Here is a 16913-nt window from a genome sequence, read left to right as displayed (position 1 = left end):
TATAACCGAATTCAGAGTTTAACCATAACGGAGTGAAAGCTGATCACCAGCATGTCCCCAACACACAGACACATTTACGCACAGTTAAAGTCATATTGGTATTAACCCTGCTGTGAAATGTGTATTCATCTAGCTGCTAGTGTGAATGCTTGAGTTTTAGATTGACAAACACACAAATAATTAACACATATGAACACAGCAGAAATCACTAACTTGAGCATGCACTTGGTCATTCCAATGGCTTTCAAAAGAATTATATAAATACAGCGTTCTCCCATTTTTCAGCTTGTTTCTTGAACTCTCCCCCCATTTATGAGGAAAAACTTTGATCTCTATAAAAGACCCTAATCAATTACATATAAATGCTAATTTTTAATGAGAAAGATATGGTGTGAAGACACAAGATGTGCAGCACCTGAAACTACGGATACTGGAAGCCTGTGCTGGCATTTCTCCTGTGGTGTTGCTATCAGTGTGTGAAGAGTGGGAGAAGAGGCTTTGACAATCCAACACAATGGGCAGCACATTGAACACATTTTATAAGTAGTCAGAAACTTGTAAATAACTCATGAAAGAATAAAGTTACGTTAAAACCAAGCACACCAATGTTTTTCTTCTGAAATTCCCAATTAGTTTGATGTGTCACATGACCCTCTTCCTATTGGAAAAAACAAAAGTTGGATCCAAAATGGCCGACTTCAAAATGGCCACCGTGGTCGCTACCCATCTTAAAAAGTTTGACCCCTCACATATACTAAAGTGCCACAAAGAGGACGCTAATATCACCAACCATTCCCATTTTATTAAGGTGTATCTATATAAATGGCAAACCCTGTCTATATAAATAAATGGGGTATATGCACTTTTAATTTCAGCCCGCCCCAAGACTTCCAGTTAATTGTCATCCCATTCAAAATTGCTGTTTAAGATCTTCACTGCCTGGCTGAGATACAATATAAAGTGCGTCTCAGACCAAACAAGAAGCACTGCATTATATTCTTACAGGTCATGTCTTTAAAAACACTGTGGTAAAATTCATCTCCATATGTTAATGTTTCTGTGCTGGTCTGCAGCTTATAACAGCGCCAGTGTTTAAATGGTCTTTGTCTTTTTACGCTTTAAAAAAAATGGATGCTTGGGTCTAATTAACTGATTGTATTTTAATTACATTACCACGACGATGCTGTAAAATGAACCTTATGAAATTTATAATACTCGCACTGCTATAAACAAAAAAAAAAAAAATGCTTAAACCAGCCTTGGGTTAGCTGGTCAACCAGCCTGGTTTTAGAGGAGTTTTGGCCATTTCTAGGCTTGTTACCAGGCATTTCCAGCCTGGTCTTTGCTGGTCAGGCTGGGAGATGACCAGCTAAACCCAGCTTAGACTGCTTTAAGCCGTTTTTTCAGCAGGTCTGCACATAAACCTTTCACCGGAAGCTCATTATTTGCTGAAAACACAAGCCCATATTACCCATTGAAGTTATGTCATAATGATGCATGGTCACGTCCTCTCACTATATCATCACGTTACGATATAAATTCTGACTTCTTTTATATACAATGAATCAGAAAGTGACAGAAGCAAATATTGAAGTGACCAATGACATGTGAGAGGTTCAGTGTCACGCCTCTAGCTCAGCATGGACAATTTAATTGAATATTGCATAATAATGCTGCTGTACATGGTTGCAGACCAAGATTTCCAAGAGATATAGTAGTCTGTGATTTGTTTATAATTAGTTGAAACCAAATTGGCCAGAAATCACGATTAAAATCAGCTTGTATAAATTTAAGCCAAGTGTGAAAAGCAGACCCCAAGTGCAAGACAAACATTTGTTTTTTGTAAAAAGTCAGTCATGTTTCATTTGATAACAGGATTACAATCTCTGTATTTACAATAAAAAAAAAGGAAATTCTCCATTCAAAATACATGAATATACCCAGACAACACGGGTCTCGTTTAAGAAAAACAAAGTAGCATCACAACCGCAACCAAAGACCAAACTTCAAACTCATGGATCTTGATCGAGCCGCTGTTCTGTCCGCGATCACACTGCAGCAGACATGACTGACCGGATGAATGAATGGAGGGAGGAATAAATGTCCATTAGCAGAGTCCACATTCTCTCCTCTACAGTATGAGTGTTCAATCAGAGTCTGCCTCAGTCTCTTTGGCCTTTTTCTTTTTCTTCTTCTTCTTTGCGCTCTCTGTAACCTGTGGGAAAAGAGATGCGTATTTACAGTTTCATCTTTACAGTGAGAGCAGGATAAAGCTGAAGAGTCCAGATATATTATTTGCTGACCTCAGTTTCTTCCTCCGCTGGAGCCTCGGCCGCTGCCTCCTCTGCCAACTTCTGCTTCTTTTCTTTCTTCTTTTTCTTCTTTTCCTTCTTGCTTTCTTCCTCCGTCTTTGAGGTGTCCTGAGCAGCAGCTGCAGCTTCGCCTTCACTTCCACTCTCGTCTCGTTTCCTCTACAACAAACATTGAAGGACAAAAAATAAACATTCAATATCGATCAGTATTGGATTTAAAAGTACTGATGCATTTCAGCAGTCAGGTTTACCTTTGCAGAAGCTTCACCACCCTTTTTCACCTTCGTTGTGCTACAACAGGAAAAAAAAAATGAATGAATTAACATTTCATAGTAGCGATGCAAGTAATAAGAGTAAATAAAATAGTCAATTGTTAATCCATTTAGGAGACAAATTGAGCTTTGGAAAATTCACATTTAGTAGACAAAGCTGATATACAGGGTCTCTGCAGATAACAATGTCAAATTTAACACCTTTTAAGACCATTAAGTATTAAATTTAAGAGCTATATCGAAATATCAAAAACACCAGAAAGAAAATGTAAAAGCACAAAATTAGGGGTAAAATAAAGTTATTTAAATTGAACAGTAGTGAAGTCAGGTTAAATGCACCATTGAACTACAGAAACACAAACATCTTAATGCAGATTTATACTTTCACCTGGCACCGCACAACTCACGAAACGGATTAAGGCTTTTATACTTGACACGTTCACCATTGAGATATTTTTTTTTAAATGACAGGGGGCGCTCCAAAAAAACAAAGTAAAATCAGACAAATAAAATGATAATCATTATCATTGAAGATGTGTTTGGGGGCCTCTTTTTTTGTTTTAACAAACTCATCCCTCAGAGTTTTTCCAAAGTTTTACAAAAACTTTCCTCCTTTCCCATGGCTGTTGCAATTTCTAGCCAATAAATATTGGTCATTCTGGCAAGCAGAAATGTAGCTGTGATAGAAAATGGGTAAAAATTAGATAAGGTATTATAGCTGTATTATACTGTACTATTCACTCTTTAAATAAATCCCACTATCAATCCCATTTTATCACTAAAATAAAGTGAACTAGTGTCTGCTGTACAGTGTTTTGTAAAGTACTTCAATTACTCTGTTGTGGTAATACTATGGTTGCTATGGTAACAAATTGTATTAAAAACAAACTACCCAGTGCTTTAGTTTTTTTTTTTTTACAATATGGGGTATATTTTTCAACAATTCAACACACTTACATGTAGTAAAACTAAACTGTATTTCATTTTATCAGTTCACTATTCTTACTACTACAGTATGCTGAAGCTTCTCTGGAAAAGCACGAAAGGAGTCCGACGGAGCGAGAGCAGATCATTTGCACGTGAGCAGCCAGTGTTTTGAGAGCTCGCAAGCAGTTTTGTCCATGAACAAAGGAAACCGGCGCGTGAGCAGAGATTCACTCTCTCGTTATTCAGCGCTCTCGACTTATAAAACTGCACTTGCGACATTTGTCAGTGAAATAACGGCATACTCTGCCAGCCGAAATCATGTCGCGCGCACTCAAAGTGAACTTCCGCAAACACAGCGATGATGTTACATTTGAGTTTAATATCAGAAAGCTGATTGGCTATTGCAAGTTGACTTTTTTGCAGTTGTAAAACAGAAAATTACAATTGGACTAGTAAAATAAAGTAATAATAGTCATAAAACTACAACAACCCCAAAAACCAAGCAACAACAACAAGAATTTAAATGAGCATTAGATGTAGCGTTACATGGACATCGCAAAAATATGACCTGTGCAAAAATATTTAAGACCAAGAACAACAAATTTAAGATTTTTTAAAGCCATAAATGTCAATTTTTTTAATTTAAGATTTAATACTTTAAGACCCCGCGGGGACCCTGATATAAACATCTACTGTTTGAGCACACTAGCTTATAGATATCCTATACAACGAACAATACTCTTACTAATATCTAGGGGTGCTAAGATCACAACCCACAGTTTAAAAGGCATGATTAATAACGAATAAGAGATCGCCTCTATATAGATCTTACATAAAAACATTTTGGCTTTCGTGTAAAATATAATGACGACAGAAGTTGTGAAGGCACCAAAATGCTTTCTTAAGATTATTAAAGGCATTTTGTGTTGCTACACGTTTAGCCTGCATTAATGCAGTCAGTGTAAACCTGCACAAGTGATCATTAAAAGAAAGATCAGGATCAGGAAGAGTTATGCAGATGTCCACAGAGCTCAGGTGTCCATCGTGCACACATCGTGCAGACAGCATTAGCCTGAGCTCAGGGTTTTGCTTTAGCAGACAGACTCCCTCTAGGCTCACAGCAGAACAAAAAGGGATAACAGTCTGCAGGAATGTGTGCGAACACGGAAACATGCATACCTGTAGTCTACATAGCCCTCTTTCCAGTCTGAAGGTGTGCTGTTGTTTGGTTTGCCATGTTTGTCTAGAAGTCCCTTTTGGATCATCATTTTCTTCTGGCTGGCCTGAAATGCAGGAGTTGCCACATTTAAATAGTACATCATTATTAACATTTACTCTGGGGCGTGTACCATGAAGATGGATTAGCTGGCTAGCCTGTTTAAACACGCACCAATTCTGGATTTTAGGCAGCAGGAACATTTAAATAATTTTGGATTGCCATTGTATATTATGCTGTACTGCTAATATGCTTTAGTTTAGAGACCACAAAGACATTTAAGCTATTGTATTTCAATAGGCTGTCTCTTTCGTATCTCCAGACTCAAACTTTCATATTTTTACGTACTCACTTAAAATAGGCAGGAGGCATCTGAAGCCAAACTAAATTTGTTAAAAAAAAAAAAAAAAAAAAAAAAAAAAAAAAAAAAAAAAAAAGGGATTTATGAGGGTCCTAAAAGCAGAAAATGATTCAGCATTAACTTGATATATCCGACTTAAGAAAAACTCCCACAACAAGACACAGGGAGCCAATAAAATGACTTTCCAGCAGTAACATTTAAATTAATCACACACCACACTGTGCTTAGGATTTGAACTATACGGCAGACTATTAAAAGGGGTGGTTCTTTTCTCAAAATAAATAAAGACCTTTTTGCAGTTATTCACCTCATTTTCTATTAAATTATGAATTTCAAACACTGCTTTAAAGCACTAACCTTTTCTGGATTAGCTTGTTGATTGATTATTATAATCAAACTTTAGTGCAACAAAAATATTTCCTACAAAGTGCTCACCATACTACTATTTAACCATGAAGTGTTTTACAAATGTGCATTTGAAAAATAAAATAATTAGATTTTTAAAATTAAACATTTTAAAATTAAGAAATATGAAACACTAAATGTATTATTCATCATGAAAAAACTAATTAGGAATCTGTTAAAACATGTTTTAATTCAAAAACTACCCTATAGGTAAATAAACAGGTCAGCAAGTCAGAATTTGTCCATTTAAATGTAATTTTATCTATCTTAGGCTGCTTTCACACCTGTGAATCGATTCAGTTGTTCCGAAATAGAGATTACTATTGTTACATTGTTGCTCTTTATTCTTGGCGCGGTTCGCTTTCACACAGCAAAGTTTCTAAACGGACCAAAAGAGCTAAAACAAGTCACGTGTGAGTAAACTCTCCTCACATTGGTCAGTGTCAGGGTTAATTTTGCAGAGTCTCGGTCAGCTGTCAGGAGAGGTGGTGGTTTGGTGGTGTTTAACAAGGTGCGTCCATCTGTAGAGTGAGGAGAGACGGGGTGGGGAGGGGTGAGAATGATGCACGACGTAGCCCATTTGAGGACCGGGAGGAAGACGCAAGATTACCAGGAGATTATCACACGTTTGCGGGCATCTGGAAACTCGCGAAATTTCCCGCCCTATAATTCTCTCTTCATATCGCCGTATGCCTATTACATATCCATAAAACACAGTGATATAACCGCGCTCGGATCGTATCGCTTTCTCACTGCAATGGATCCGCTCCAAAGTTAAGTTTTAATCGAGCCGAGACCACCTCATTCAAACGATTTCGGAGCGATTGATTTGGCACAGATCCTAGCATGATTGCTGGTTTCACATATGCCAAACGAACAGCACTAACTGGGCAAATGAGACAGGTTCCCAAACAAAAGTGGAGGTGTGAAAGCACCCTTAAAACCTACTTCTATCGATTATTTTCACAATTTATTATGGCATACTGTCAAAATCGAGACAAATGAGCTCATTAAGGGGCCAAATTATGGACTTTGTCAGTGGGGGGGTGGATCTTTTGAACCACATACCCCTCTGCTTGGCTACGGGTCTGAAAATACAATAGGTTCTGCCATTAACTAGGCATGGGACGATAACCGTTTTGAAGGGATACCATGGTTTGGGAAAAAAAAAGGTTTTTAAAACAGCCAAAATATATATTTTTTTAATTTACTTTTAGTTTTTAGGACAACAGTATCTCCAGCAGAAAAGATATTCAAAGATGCCGTTTCAAATTGTAAAGAAATCGGTGTTTTAGAAACTAATGAAAAGAGCACAAGTCAATAATTCATTTTCATTATTTGACACGTTTACTGCTACAGAATATTTTAAATTTAATTTTTTTTTAAATATATATTGTTTTTAAAAGGGGGAAAAAAAATGTTGTTGTTTTTTTTTTTAAAGATTATATTTTAGAGCAGTAATAACAATATTGTGATATTTTTGTCCAAGGTTATGATACTGTCAGAATCTTATACCGACCCATGAACACACAATTGTTGTTTTAGATAAAACTGTGACTTTATACTGCCGAGAGATTGGATTTAACTTCATTTGCATTAATAAACCAAAATGACTTCCTTTTAGCAGCTCTTTTTATGAGCGTACAAGCATTTTTAAATTCCACTTACACATTTTGGCTGCGAATTGTTAATTTACTCACAGAAGAAACTAAAAAAAATCTAAATATCTTAATTTCAAGGCATGTGATTGGCTGCTTGCTACTATTGTCCTGCCTTCATCTGCACATGCTCATGAACTCCAGAGTAAACAAAGTGATCAACGTCGTTCTACAACAAAGCCTGATTGCACTAGTTTGGATTACAGGGTTAATTTTGAGTTGATATAACCAGAGTTCAAGCCTACATCATGGCGTCAAATTTCTCTCAATGTTCATTACCTTTGGTCCAAGACCCCATTTGCGTGGATATGTGTCTCTCTCCATGATGACTCTCTTGATTTTAGCGACAACCCCATGGTCACATGTGGATATTACAGCTGTGGTCATCAGAGCAACCGCTGAAGGAGGAAAATAAAACCATTGAAACCCATCCAAATCCTAATACTTCAACTGTAAAGTCTTGCAGAGCCATCAGTCATGGGTGATAGATAAACGGTCATCTTTGCAGCAATGCTAATGCAATCTACATCACATCATGTGGCTGAGAATGGCGCATGCTACAAGTTTCAAAGGATGACATTTACCTGTGCAAATGGCTTCTCCTTTAGTAGTTATAACCACAATGTCTTGATTGACCTCGATGCCATCTTCATACCGAAGGACGCCAGGTAGCATAATCTTAGCGCCATAGCATATAGCGTTCACCTGATGCAAAACAATTAGTTAGGCCAGCCGAATATACTTAAACATTGCATATTGAACAACTCATGCTGCATTACAGCCATCAGTCATGGGTGATAGATAACTGGTCATCTTCGCACAGTGTGCTAATGCAATCTACGTCACATCATGTGGCGTGCAACATGAAGATTGTTAAATATTAATGTAGGGTGTAGGTTTTCGTACAGCGCTGTCCTTCATGACGATCCTCTTGTGGGAGATGAGGAGTTTCTCCAGAGGGAAGATCACTCTCCTCAGGTACGTCTCGTCTTTGTTGTGGTCAAACTGCCACTGGGCGTCCAACACATCATGCATGGTCACCAGGTTATCCTGCAAGAGAAATCAATTACTAGATTTTCCTTGTCAGACCTATTCTGGCTGCTTATATTCAGCAAATGGTATTGCATTACTGCCTGTACAATCCTTTAACATTTGTTCATGTCGGCTGAAGGGTTTAATAAAGGAGGTCAAAGTATAACCCCTTCATGTTGATCACCACTCAGCCATTTTCTGTACCAAAGATTAATTAGCAGAACTGGGGAGAAACCCAGAGCTGAACTCAACGCTTTGGCTCTACAGGTTCTCTTCGTACCTTTTCACCCAAAACACCGGAACGGACTCGTCGCAGCTCCTGCATCTGCCCGCCGACCCCCAGCAGCAGACCCAGATGCACACACAGAGTTCGGATATATGTGCCCGCTTCGCAGCTCACCCAGAAAATACCTGTCGAGTGAGAATATATATAGATATGGATGCAGACAATCTCACACTGGAAATGATCATTACTCTGGATAGCAGCCATCAGTCATGGGTGATAGATAACTGGTCATCTCTGCACAGTGTGCTAATGCAATCTACATCACATCATGTGGCTTCAACATTATTGAAAGGGATAGTTCACCCAAAATTTCACTTTCGTTTCTCTTCAATGCTGTAGGGCTGGGCGATTAAGCAATAATCAACATTCAGAACCTATAAATCTGCAGATAAAATATAAATAATAATAATTCCAGGACCATTTTTTCCAATTACTTGTCACGTGCCATAGCAATATCACCCTGCAGCCCGAGACCGGTTACTCACTGAAGCTAAGCAGGGCTGAGCCTGGTCAGTACCTGGATGGGAGACCACATGAGAAAACTAGAGCTGCGTCCCAAATGGCACACTATGCACTCATACACTTAACCACTCAACAGGATAGGATATGCATGTAGTGTTGTCCCAAATGGAACACTTTTTTTACTAAGCGGAAATTCAAACCGTTTCCCTGATGACGTTTGCCAAATCAGTAAAATAAACGACCGAATTATCAAATAATACCTGCAGTGAGTATAACCGAATTCACCATCAGGAGGCGCTATAATCACTCTCTTAGGAGAATTTTGCTTTCACCATCCAAAATAGTTATTCAACATGTGCGTCCGATAGCTCCGCCCCTTCCGCTACGCAAGCAAACCTGTGGTCGTTGAGTGCATGAAGTGTCCATCGGTCTACACTTCATTTTACCGGCTGAATGAGTGCATCATCCGGGTAATTAAAGTGCACTTATGATTTTTAGAGTTTTCAGTGTGAACACACTACCTACACTAATTATACTACAAAATGGCGTAGAATAGTGCATAAGTATGCAATTTGGGACGCAGCTTAGGTTGCTGTTGGAAGTGGTGTTAGAGGCCAGCAGGGGGAGCTCAACCTGTGGTCTTCGTGAGTCCTAATGCCCCAGTAAAAGTAAAGGGGACACTACACTCTATATAATCTGTATATATCTATCTACCTATCTATTTATTTATCTGCAGATGAAGTGTAAAAAAATATATATATATAAAAGAATTAAATAAATTAAATAAATAAAAGATTGATAGATTGATCTATGCAATAGCCCCTGATCTACTGCACACTGCAAAGCAGCCAAAGTGAAAGCCTGTGCATTGCTGCTGCTCTTCATACATGCCTAAAAGGCGTCATGAAGTCAGCGTGCAGCTTTCTCCTTTCAGATTGGCCAATGCATCTGGGTTTACAACGTAAATGAGGCACATTCTGCACAGTTTTCACTCCACATGATGGTAATCCACCTCTCTTATTTAGTGTGAACCCAGCACAAGTGTTATTATATCTGCCTGCCGGTTCAGTGCCCTAAACATGCACAGCGAGTTTGCGTTTTCATGTGGATGGAGTTTTTATTTGAGTTTTTTTTAATAACAAAAGTGAGGGAAAAGGTTCATAAAAATATGTGTGTGGAGCCTTAGATTTATTCTAAATACTTTTAAGCACCAAAGAAGAATAAAGTTCTTACACATTTGAAGCTATAAAGCTCAGTAATTAAATACAATGTCTATTCCTGGGTGAACTAACCTTTTAAATAAAGTCCATACACAAGACATTAAAAAAATAGTTTACCTAATCTTCTCTCAGGATCATATTCAATAAGCTTGCTCTCGTAGATGGTGCGCACTCGCAGTTGGCGCTTCACAGCAGCGATGAGCGGCGGCCGCTGGAACAGAGCTCCTGTTAAACACTCCAGAGCCTGAGGAGAAGCACAAAACAACCAAAAATCAGTCTCAGATTTCCTGCAGCCTCTGACGGTTAACAGTCCATGTGTATGTGATCAGAAATGTCAGTTCTTCTTTTGTGAAACCGAACCCTAAACCCCCGCATGAGCCTCCAGCAGCCTACGCTACAGTAAAACACTGCAGCGGAGAGCCGGAGGCCAGCAGGAGAGAGGGACGGAGACACTCAGAGAATGGATAAACAGGTTCATCACGCCACATACAGCAACTAATGCACACTAATAACACACAGCTTTTCCCTTGAGGCACTAATTACTTTATTTAAATGAGCACTTGGAGTTTAATAACTTGGGTTCATTGCATGGCTTTATGTATGGCAAGTGTTACTCAGCCACCAATAAACTTCAAGATTTGTCACAATTTTAATTTCATAAGGTTAACAGCATAGATAATGTACTTAAAATATAATCAGGTAAACAGATTCAAGCATTCGTTTGTGTAAAACAAGATGAAGGGCTGTTTAAATGCAGATTTCAGTAAAATCAGGCGAGCAGTGAAACTATTGAAAAAAAAAACTGTGGTAAAATATCTATATTTTACATGAATAATGTAATGTAGTACTTTTGTCTGATATGAGAAACTTATTATCTCAATCGGGCAGTGAAGATAATGGAGTAAAAAAATAGATATGGGTAGCATATGATCAAAATAAATTACTAGGGATGCACGATATATCGGTGGCCATATAGTTATCGGCCGATAAATGCTATTTTTAAGATTGTTACTGATCCGATGTCTAAATTAGGCCGATATCTTTAAGCCGATAAATTATGTAATTGTTTGTCATGAAATCATCTGTGCTCGACGCTCAGGTGTTGGATCAAACTCTGACTGCGCTTCGCGTGCGCGCATCACACAATGCTTGATATTAACAGCATAATCAAACTTTATCGCTCATTTTTCCCGCAATTGATAGCAAGAACGAACATAAAAGCATCGTCTGATTGACCAACAGCATTAAAATGCATTCAAAAGAATCTAAAATGCCAAAAAGGATAAATCTAAGCCGCATTTTTTGAAGTAAATCATACTATCAGTATTTAGGTTTTCGCTTGTACGGTGGCTCAGAACTATCAAAATGCCTCTCAAAACGCATTTTTCGACATTACGTATTTGTACATTACTGCAACACGTTTTATTCAAGAATATTTGAGCTGGTTTTAGCTTTCATTTTCATTTTATTTAAAATATGTTTAAGTTGTTGGTTAATTAAATCACATTATGTCATTTAACCTATTATTTTTATGCAACATTCAAGTTGCATGTCAAGTTGCTATGCAAATTAAAGGAATATATTTTTGGCATGCTAATTTATGTGAGAATATAGGTCTATATGACCTTGAAATTTAGAAATTATTTTTTTGCTTTGAGTTTAGACTACTTAGCTCATAGGAGCTGTTCAGTCTTTTATTAGGATTTTTTTTTTGAATAAAATCAGTTTTTCACTGTATAAATATATATTATTTTGAAATATTTATAATTATCGGCCTTTATATATATATATATATATATATATATATATATATATATATATATATATAGGCCTCCAAATCTGAAAGGTTATCGGTTATAGATATCGGCCAAATAATCCATATCGGTGCATCCCTATAAATTACATAAACAATCTGAATGTAGCCCATGTGTCAAAGTTATAAAAATTAGCAGATAAAAAAGCCAGACCAGAGTATACAGCTGCTCGACTGCTCAACTAAAATATCAAGTGTTTAAAGCAGAACACACTCCTACTTACCCTCGCTAGCTGGTGTTCGTTCTCTAGTGCATTGTGCAGCCGTACTATGCCCACATACTCTTTGCCTGAAAGTAACGGCACAAGAGTAGTAAGGAGAGGCCACTAGTTTTAATGTAACTGTGCTGGTATTTACTGTAAAGAAGCTGGGTATGCTGCGGTGATCATACTGTACCTGCGCTCTGCTGGGATTTGACCAGTCGTGTGGCTCGCTCCACACACACGATCAGGCAGCCCGTGACTTTGGGGTCCAGAGTGCCACTGTGACCCGTTTTTTCCACACGAAGGATTCTCTTGATCCAGGCCACGACTTCATGGGAGGATGGGTTTGCGGGTTTGTCCAGATTAATGAAACCAGACCTGGGAGGATGGATGATAGAAATACTTGTCAGAGCTGTTTTGCAAATCTACAACACGCTTGTGTTTTCTGAGAAGCCATCAGTCTTGGGTGATAGATAGCGAGTCATCTTTGCACAGAGTGCTAATGCAATCTACATCACATCATGTGGCTTCATGCAAAGGCCTCGATATACCAAAGTTGAAGAGCTGTGATGAAACTGTATTCAAGAACTTTATTCTGCATCAAATTCGAGAGTTTTATGATTAAAATCACCATTTGTGACGATTCTTAGCCTGGCATTTAACAGATGAGGCTCTAGGGTAAAGTTAAACAGCAGGGTAGAGTTTAACATGGCGCTCTAGGCTAGCAGTAATTGGAGCTCAAGGGTAGCGTTCAATGGCAGACGGCACTCTGGACTATTGTTTAACGGCTGACAACTTTCTAGGCTGGCGTCGGACAGCGCTCTAGGCTAGCGTCGGACAGCAGACGGCGCTCTTGGCTAGCGTCGGACAGCAGACGGCGCTCTTGGCTAGCGTCGGACAGCAGACGGCGCTCTAGGCTAGCGTCGGACAGCAGACGGCGCTCTAGGCTAGCGTCGGACAGCAGACGGCGCTCTAGGCTAGCGTCGGACAGCAGACGGCGCTCTAGGCTAGCGTCGGACAGCAGACGGCGCTCTAGGCTAGCGTCGGACAGCAGACGGCGCTCTAGGCTTGCGTCGGACAGCAGACGGCGCTCTAGGCTAGCGTCGGACAGCAGACGCTGTATCTAGAGTTTAGTCAATTGAGCCAATTGTTTAACAAATAGCTCTAGGCTAGTATTTAACAGTGGACGGCACACTCTAGGCTAGAGATTAACAGGCAGACGCACTGTAGGGTAGCATTTAACAGGCGGAGGGTGCTCTAGGCTAACATTTAACAGGCGGATGGCGCTCTAGGCTAGCGTTTAACAGGCAGACGGCGCTCTAGGCTAGCGTTTAACTGGCGGACTGCGCTCTAGGCTAACATTTAACAGGCGGATGGCGCTCTAGGCTAGCGTTTAACAGGCAGATGGCGCTCTAGGCTAGAGCTTAACAGCAGGCACTGCTCTAGGCTAGCGTTTAACAGGCAGGCAGCACTCTAGGCTAGCGTTTAACAAGCAGATGGTGCTCTAGGCTAGCGTTCAACGGCATACAGCGCTCTAGGCTAGCAATTAACAGGCAGACAGCACTCTAGGCTTACGTTAACCAGCAGACGGCATGCTCTAGGCCAGAGTCGACCAGCAAACAGCATGCTTTGGGCCAGCGTTTACTAGCAGATTGCACACTCTAAGCTAGCGTTTACCAGAGACAGCATGCTCTAAGCCAGCATTTAGTCGATTCTGAGCTTGGAGTTCAACAGAAGGTGCTCTAGATTAGCGTTTACCAGTAGACGGCGCACTCTAAGCTAGAGTTCAACAGCAGATTCATCTGATTCAATGTCCTATGCTAAGCTAAAACATTCGTTTAACTCTAGGGGAGCTGTGAAATTAGCCTATTTTCAAATAAGGTGGAGTTTTTCCTTTTCTTTTAAGAGACGATTACGTTAATCCAAGACTTCATACCTGACATAATCGTGTATGCCCCTCTTGAGAGGATTGGAACCGTGTGGTAGAGGTGTATAATGAGCCGTCCTGATGTTCAGCTTATCAAAGTTCTGCAGACAGACATGTATATAGGTCAATAAAAACACTAAAAGCGACATTAAACGTTTAACCCAAGTATGTGCATGTTGTCAGTCATGTATAATCATCTTGGCCAGAGCCGGTCTGATCCTCCGCACCAGCACATCAGACTCCACAGCAACTGAACCAATAAAACATTGACCCAGCAGTGCAGAATCAGACGGCTGAAACCCTGCGGCCCAGAACAGACTGCAGGGCCGCTTAGAGACAGAACCAGCAGCGCTCGGCGAATGGATAAACAAGTTCATCACGTCACACACCACAGACAAAGTGAGAGGACTTGTGGGTAAACAGAAACTGACCTTAAGCAATAACGGCCATTGAGATGTGTCCAAGCTGGCAACCTTAGACTCAGGTTTAATGAGGAAGTCTCCGCTTTCTTGAATGTCCTGATGGCAAAGGTAGCTTTATTAGGATTTATTTATCATTTTAAATCCATATCAGCAGCACTGGCTATATTCATGGCAAAACCTATACGATATGTACAATATATAACATGCAATCCGATCAGTTTCCTAAACATTCATTGTACAATAAACAGCACTGAGTGTCACATACAATATTTTATTTTGATTATGTACAGTCTGGTGACAGCATTTGGCTTCATTGAATGCCAGTATTGTGATAAAGTTGGTTGTATATTCGCATTTTCAGAGATTCACATTTATTAAATAGTAAAGCAGGATTTAAAAGATTATAATGTACAGTTATGAGCACAAAGCACATTATATTTGTAACCATAACAGTGTAACAATCTCTGTAAGGTGCCCATATTATTAACCATGCTACTTTATTTGGTTTAAAATCACATGCAATGACTGCTAAATAACATTAGCACTATTTAACTGACTGAATGATGTTGTACTGTTAGTCATTGGCTGTTTATTTTGATTTCACCATTTAGAATTTAACAATACTTTCCTGAAATTATATTAAGGTGAAAGTCCAAATGTGCAAATATAAAACCAACCTTACCTCAGGACAGAAAGGAGTGTGAAAGGAATTAACTAGCTTAAAAATAGCCTATACTTGCAAAAATAACCTATACATGCAAAGTCAAATTTAACAGCATATGCCATGGTTAAATCATTTAATAACATTAAACATGCACGTATAAGAAAAGAAAATTACCCCAACTTCTTCATCAGAAATCTTCTTAGACTTCCTTTTCTTCTCTTTCTTACCTGATCCAACAAAAACAAACAAACAAAAATCACGAATGTTTCATAGACATACATTTAGGATAAAAAAAATAAGAGTCCTCCTCCTGTTAAGGGTTGTACATTACTGTGCATTTTTAAGCTAGACCACGTGGCGTGTTGGAGCAGCACGTGGGGTTAAACTTCCAGTTCTAACCTTACAAAAACACCTCTAAAGCTTCATTATTAACATTATACATTACATTAAATCGCTGTGACTTCTCATTATCCGTGTATCAATCTAAAACATTCACTTAAAAATAATAAATGACCTTGATTTTAGGTCTGCATAAACCTGATAAGACTTTACAGTGTCCACAACAAGGACCACTCCCTACATCACAATTATAAATGTGTATTAGCCTATTACATGTGTATTAGTGTTTAATATTAACGTTATTACGGAGTTATTTAACGTTAGTTGCTAAAATGACCAGATATCCAACTTCAGCACATAAATGACCATTTCCAATAATATTTTTATTATGTATACATATAGTTATATTACATTTTACTTGTTTGTTTGCAGAGAAAAGTTCAAAGTTACTACAACTACTAAAAGTAATATTAATTATTGAAGAGGCACTTTTAAAAGCAGATCAGGCTTTGCCTTTTTGCACGCACCCGGCTGCCATGCATGTGGTTGGAGTTAAAACATGTATTTACCACCAATCTTCTACTTACTTACTGTGTTTTCATACAAACAATCTATAATACAAGCTTATTTGCGAGCAACATCTCAACACATGTAGCCAAAATGAATAAAAGACGATCTTACTTTCAGTGTCCGCCATCTTCACCACAGCTGCGCGCTTCTGAACTGCAGCACGTGTGAATGGCCGAGCATGCGCATTTCTCCACACAGGCAGCGCGCGGGCTCACATCTCGGATTTATAGTATCGCGATATTGCGAGAATCAGAATCCACCAAAAACAACGAGAGATGGAGCCGCACGATGGCGCAACATGAAGAGACGCTTCAGGAGAACAGAAACTCCGTTTACAGAAATGTTTTAACTTTAAAGTGCTGTGTAGGACATGTTAAGGGCAGTAATGTATTATTAGGTAATTAATAGCAAGAAAAAATAAATATACTGTAACGGTATATTTGATTTTCTGTAGCTCAAACTGTAAACTGAGGTAAAATGGCCCCCATACACTAACAAATAGTGCTAATTGTTCAAGCTACTTATTTAAAATGAGCTGAATCAACAAGTTTTTTTGGGACAAATTGATTGTTTTATTTTAATCCTCTTACATTTGTAAAATCAATTAAGTTAACTTAATCGATTTGTTTTGGGAAAACATGAAGTAATTGTGTGGAACCCAGTATTAAATATTACAATGATGCTAATAGTAAATTGATGTATATTATTCTGTAAAATGTTTAATAATCAAACATTGTTTTTAAATTGTTTTGACATTTTGAATAATTTACTTTAGCTGGACAACGCAGTCGAAATCAAATTTATTCTATGAACTGTGTAAAGGT

General features: G+C 38.7%; 1 protein-coding gene, 1 long non-coding RNA gene and 5 other non-coding genes across 7 annotated transcripts; 1 reads left to right on the top strand and 6 right to left on the bottom strand.

Moving 5' to 3' along the window:
• Nucleotides 1–1614: 1614 nt before the first annotated feature.
• dkc1 (dyskeratosis congenita 1, dyskerin) lies at nt 1615–16287 on the bottom strand. Its single transcript, NM_001033107.2, has 15 exons — nt 16201–16287; nt 15355–15407; nt 14526–14612; nt 14104–14195; nt 12361–12545; nt 12189–12253; nt 10269–10395; nt 8464–8594; nt 8058–8201; nt 7736–7856; nt 7431–7549; nt 4691–4794; nt 2564–2603; nt 2304–2471; nt 1615–2215 (listed from the first exon to the last, which is right to left on the bottom strand). The coding sequence occupies exons 1-15, from the start codon at nt 16214–16216 to the stop codon at nt 2147–2149; spliced, it is 1521 nt and encodes a 506-aa protein (NP_001028279.2). The 5' UTR covers nt 16217–16287; the 3' UTR covers nt 1615–2146.
• LOC141379922 (uncharacterized) lies at nt 2335–5168 on the top strand. The gene is made up of 2 exons (XR_012396974.1): nt 2335–2902; nt 3087–5168. It is a non-coding gene; the product is annotated as an uncharacterized lncRNA (long non-coding RNA).
• Nucleotides 7618–7693, bottom strand: LOC137488879 (small nucleolar RNA SNORD83). Its single transcript, XR_011008140.1, has one exon. It is a non-coding gene; the product is annotated as a small nucleolar RNA SNORD83 (small nucleolar RNA).
• Nucleotides 7931–8007, bottom strand: LOC137488878 (small nucleolar RNA SNORD83). The gene has a single exon (XR_011008139.1). It is a non-coding gene; the product is annotated as a small nucleolar RNA SNORD83 (small nucleolar RNA).
• Nucleotides 8308–8444, bottom strand: LOC137488885 (small nucleolar RNA SNORA36 family). Its single transcript, XR_011008146.1, has one exon. It is a non-coding gene; the product is annotated as a small nucleolar RNA SNORA36 family (small nucleolar RNA).
• Nucleotides 8668–8744, bottom strand: LOC137488876 (small nucleolar RNA SNORD83). Its single transcript, XR_011008137.1, has one exon. It is a non-coding gene; the product is annotated as a small nucleolar RNA SNORD83 (small nucleolar RNA).
• On the bottom strand, nt 12619–12695 carry LOC137488877 (small nucleolar RNA SNORD83). Its single transcript, XR_011008138.1, has one exon. It is a non-coding gene; the product is annotated as a small nucleolar RNA SNORD83 (small nucleolar RNA).
• Nucleotides 16288–16913: the final 626 nt, after the last annotated feature.

Source organism: Danio rerio, chromosome 21 (genome assembly GCF_049306965.1).
Source record: "Danio rerio strain Tuebingen ecotype United States chromosome 21, GRCz12tu, whole genome shotgun sequence".
NCBI classification, from domain to species: domain Eukaryota; kingdom Metazoa; phylum Chordata; class Actinopteri; order Cypriniformes; family Danionidae; genus Danio; species Danio rerio.
Note: the sequence above shows the minus strand (reverse complement) of the source record. Positions and strands in the feature narration are given on the sequence as shown.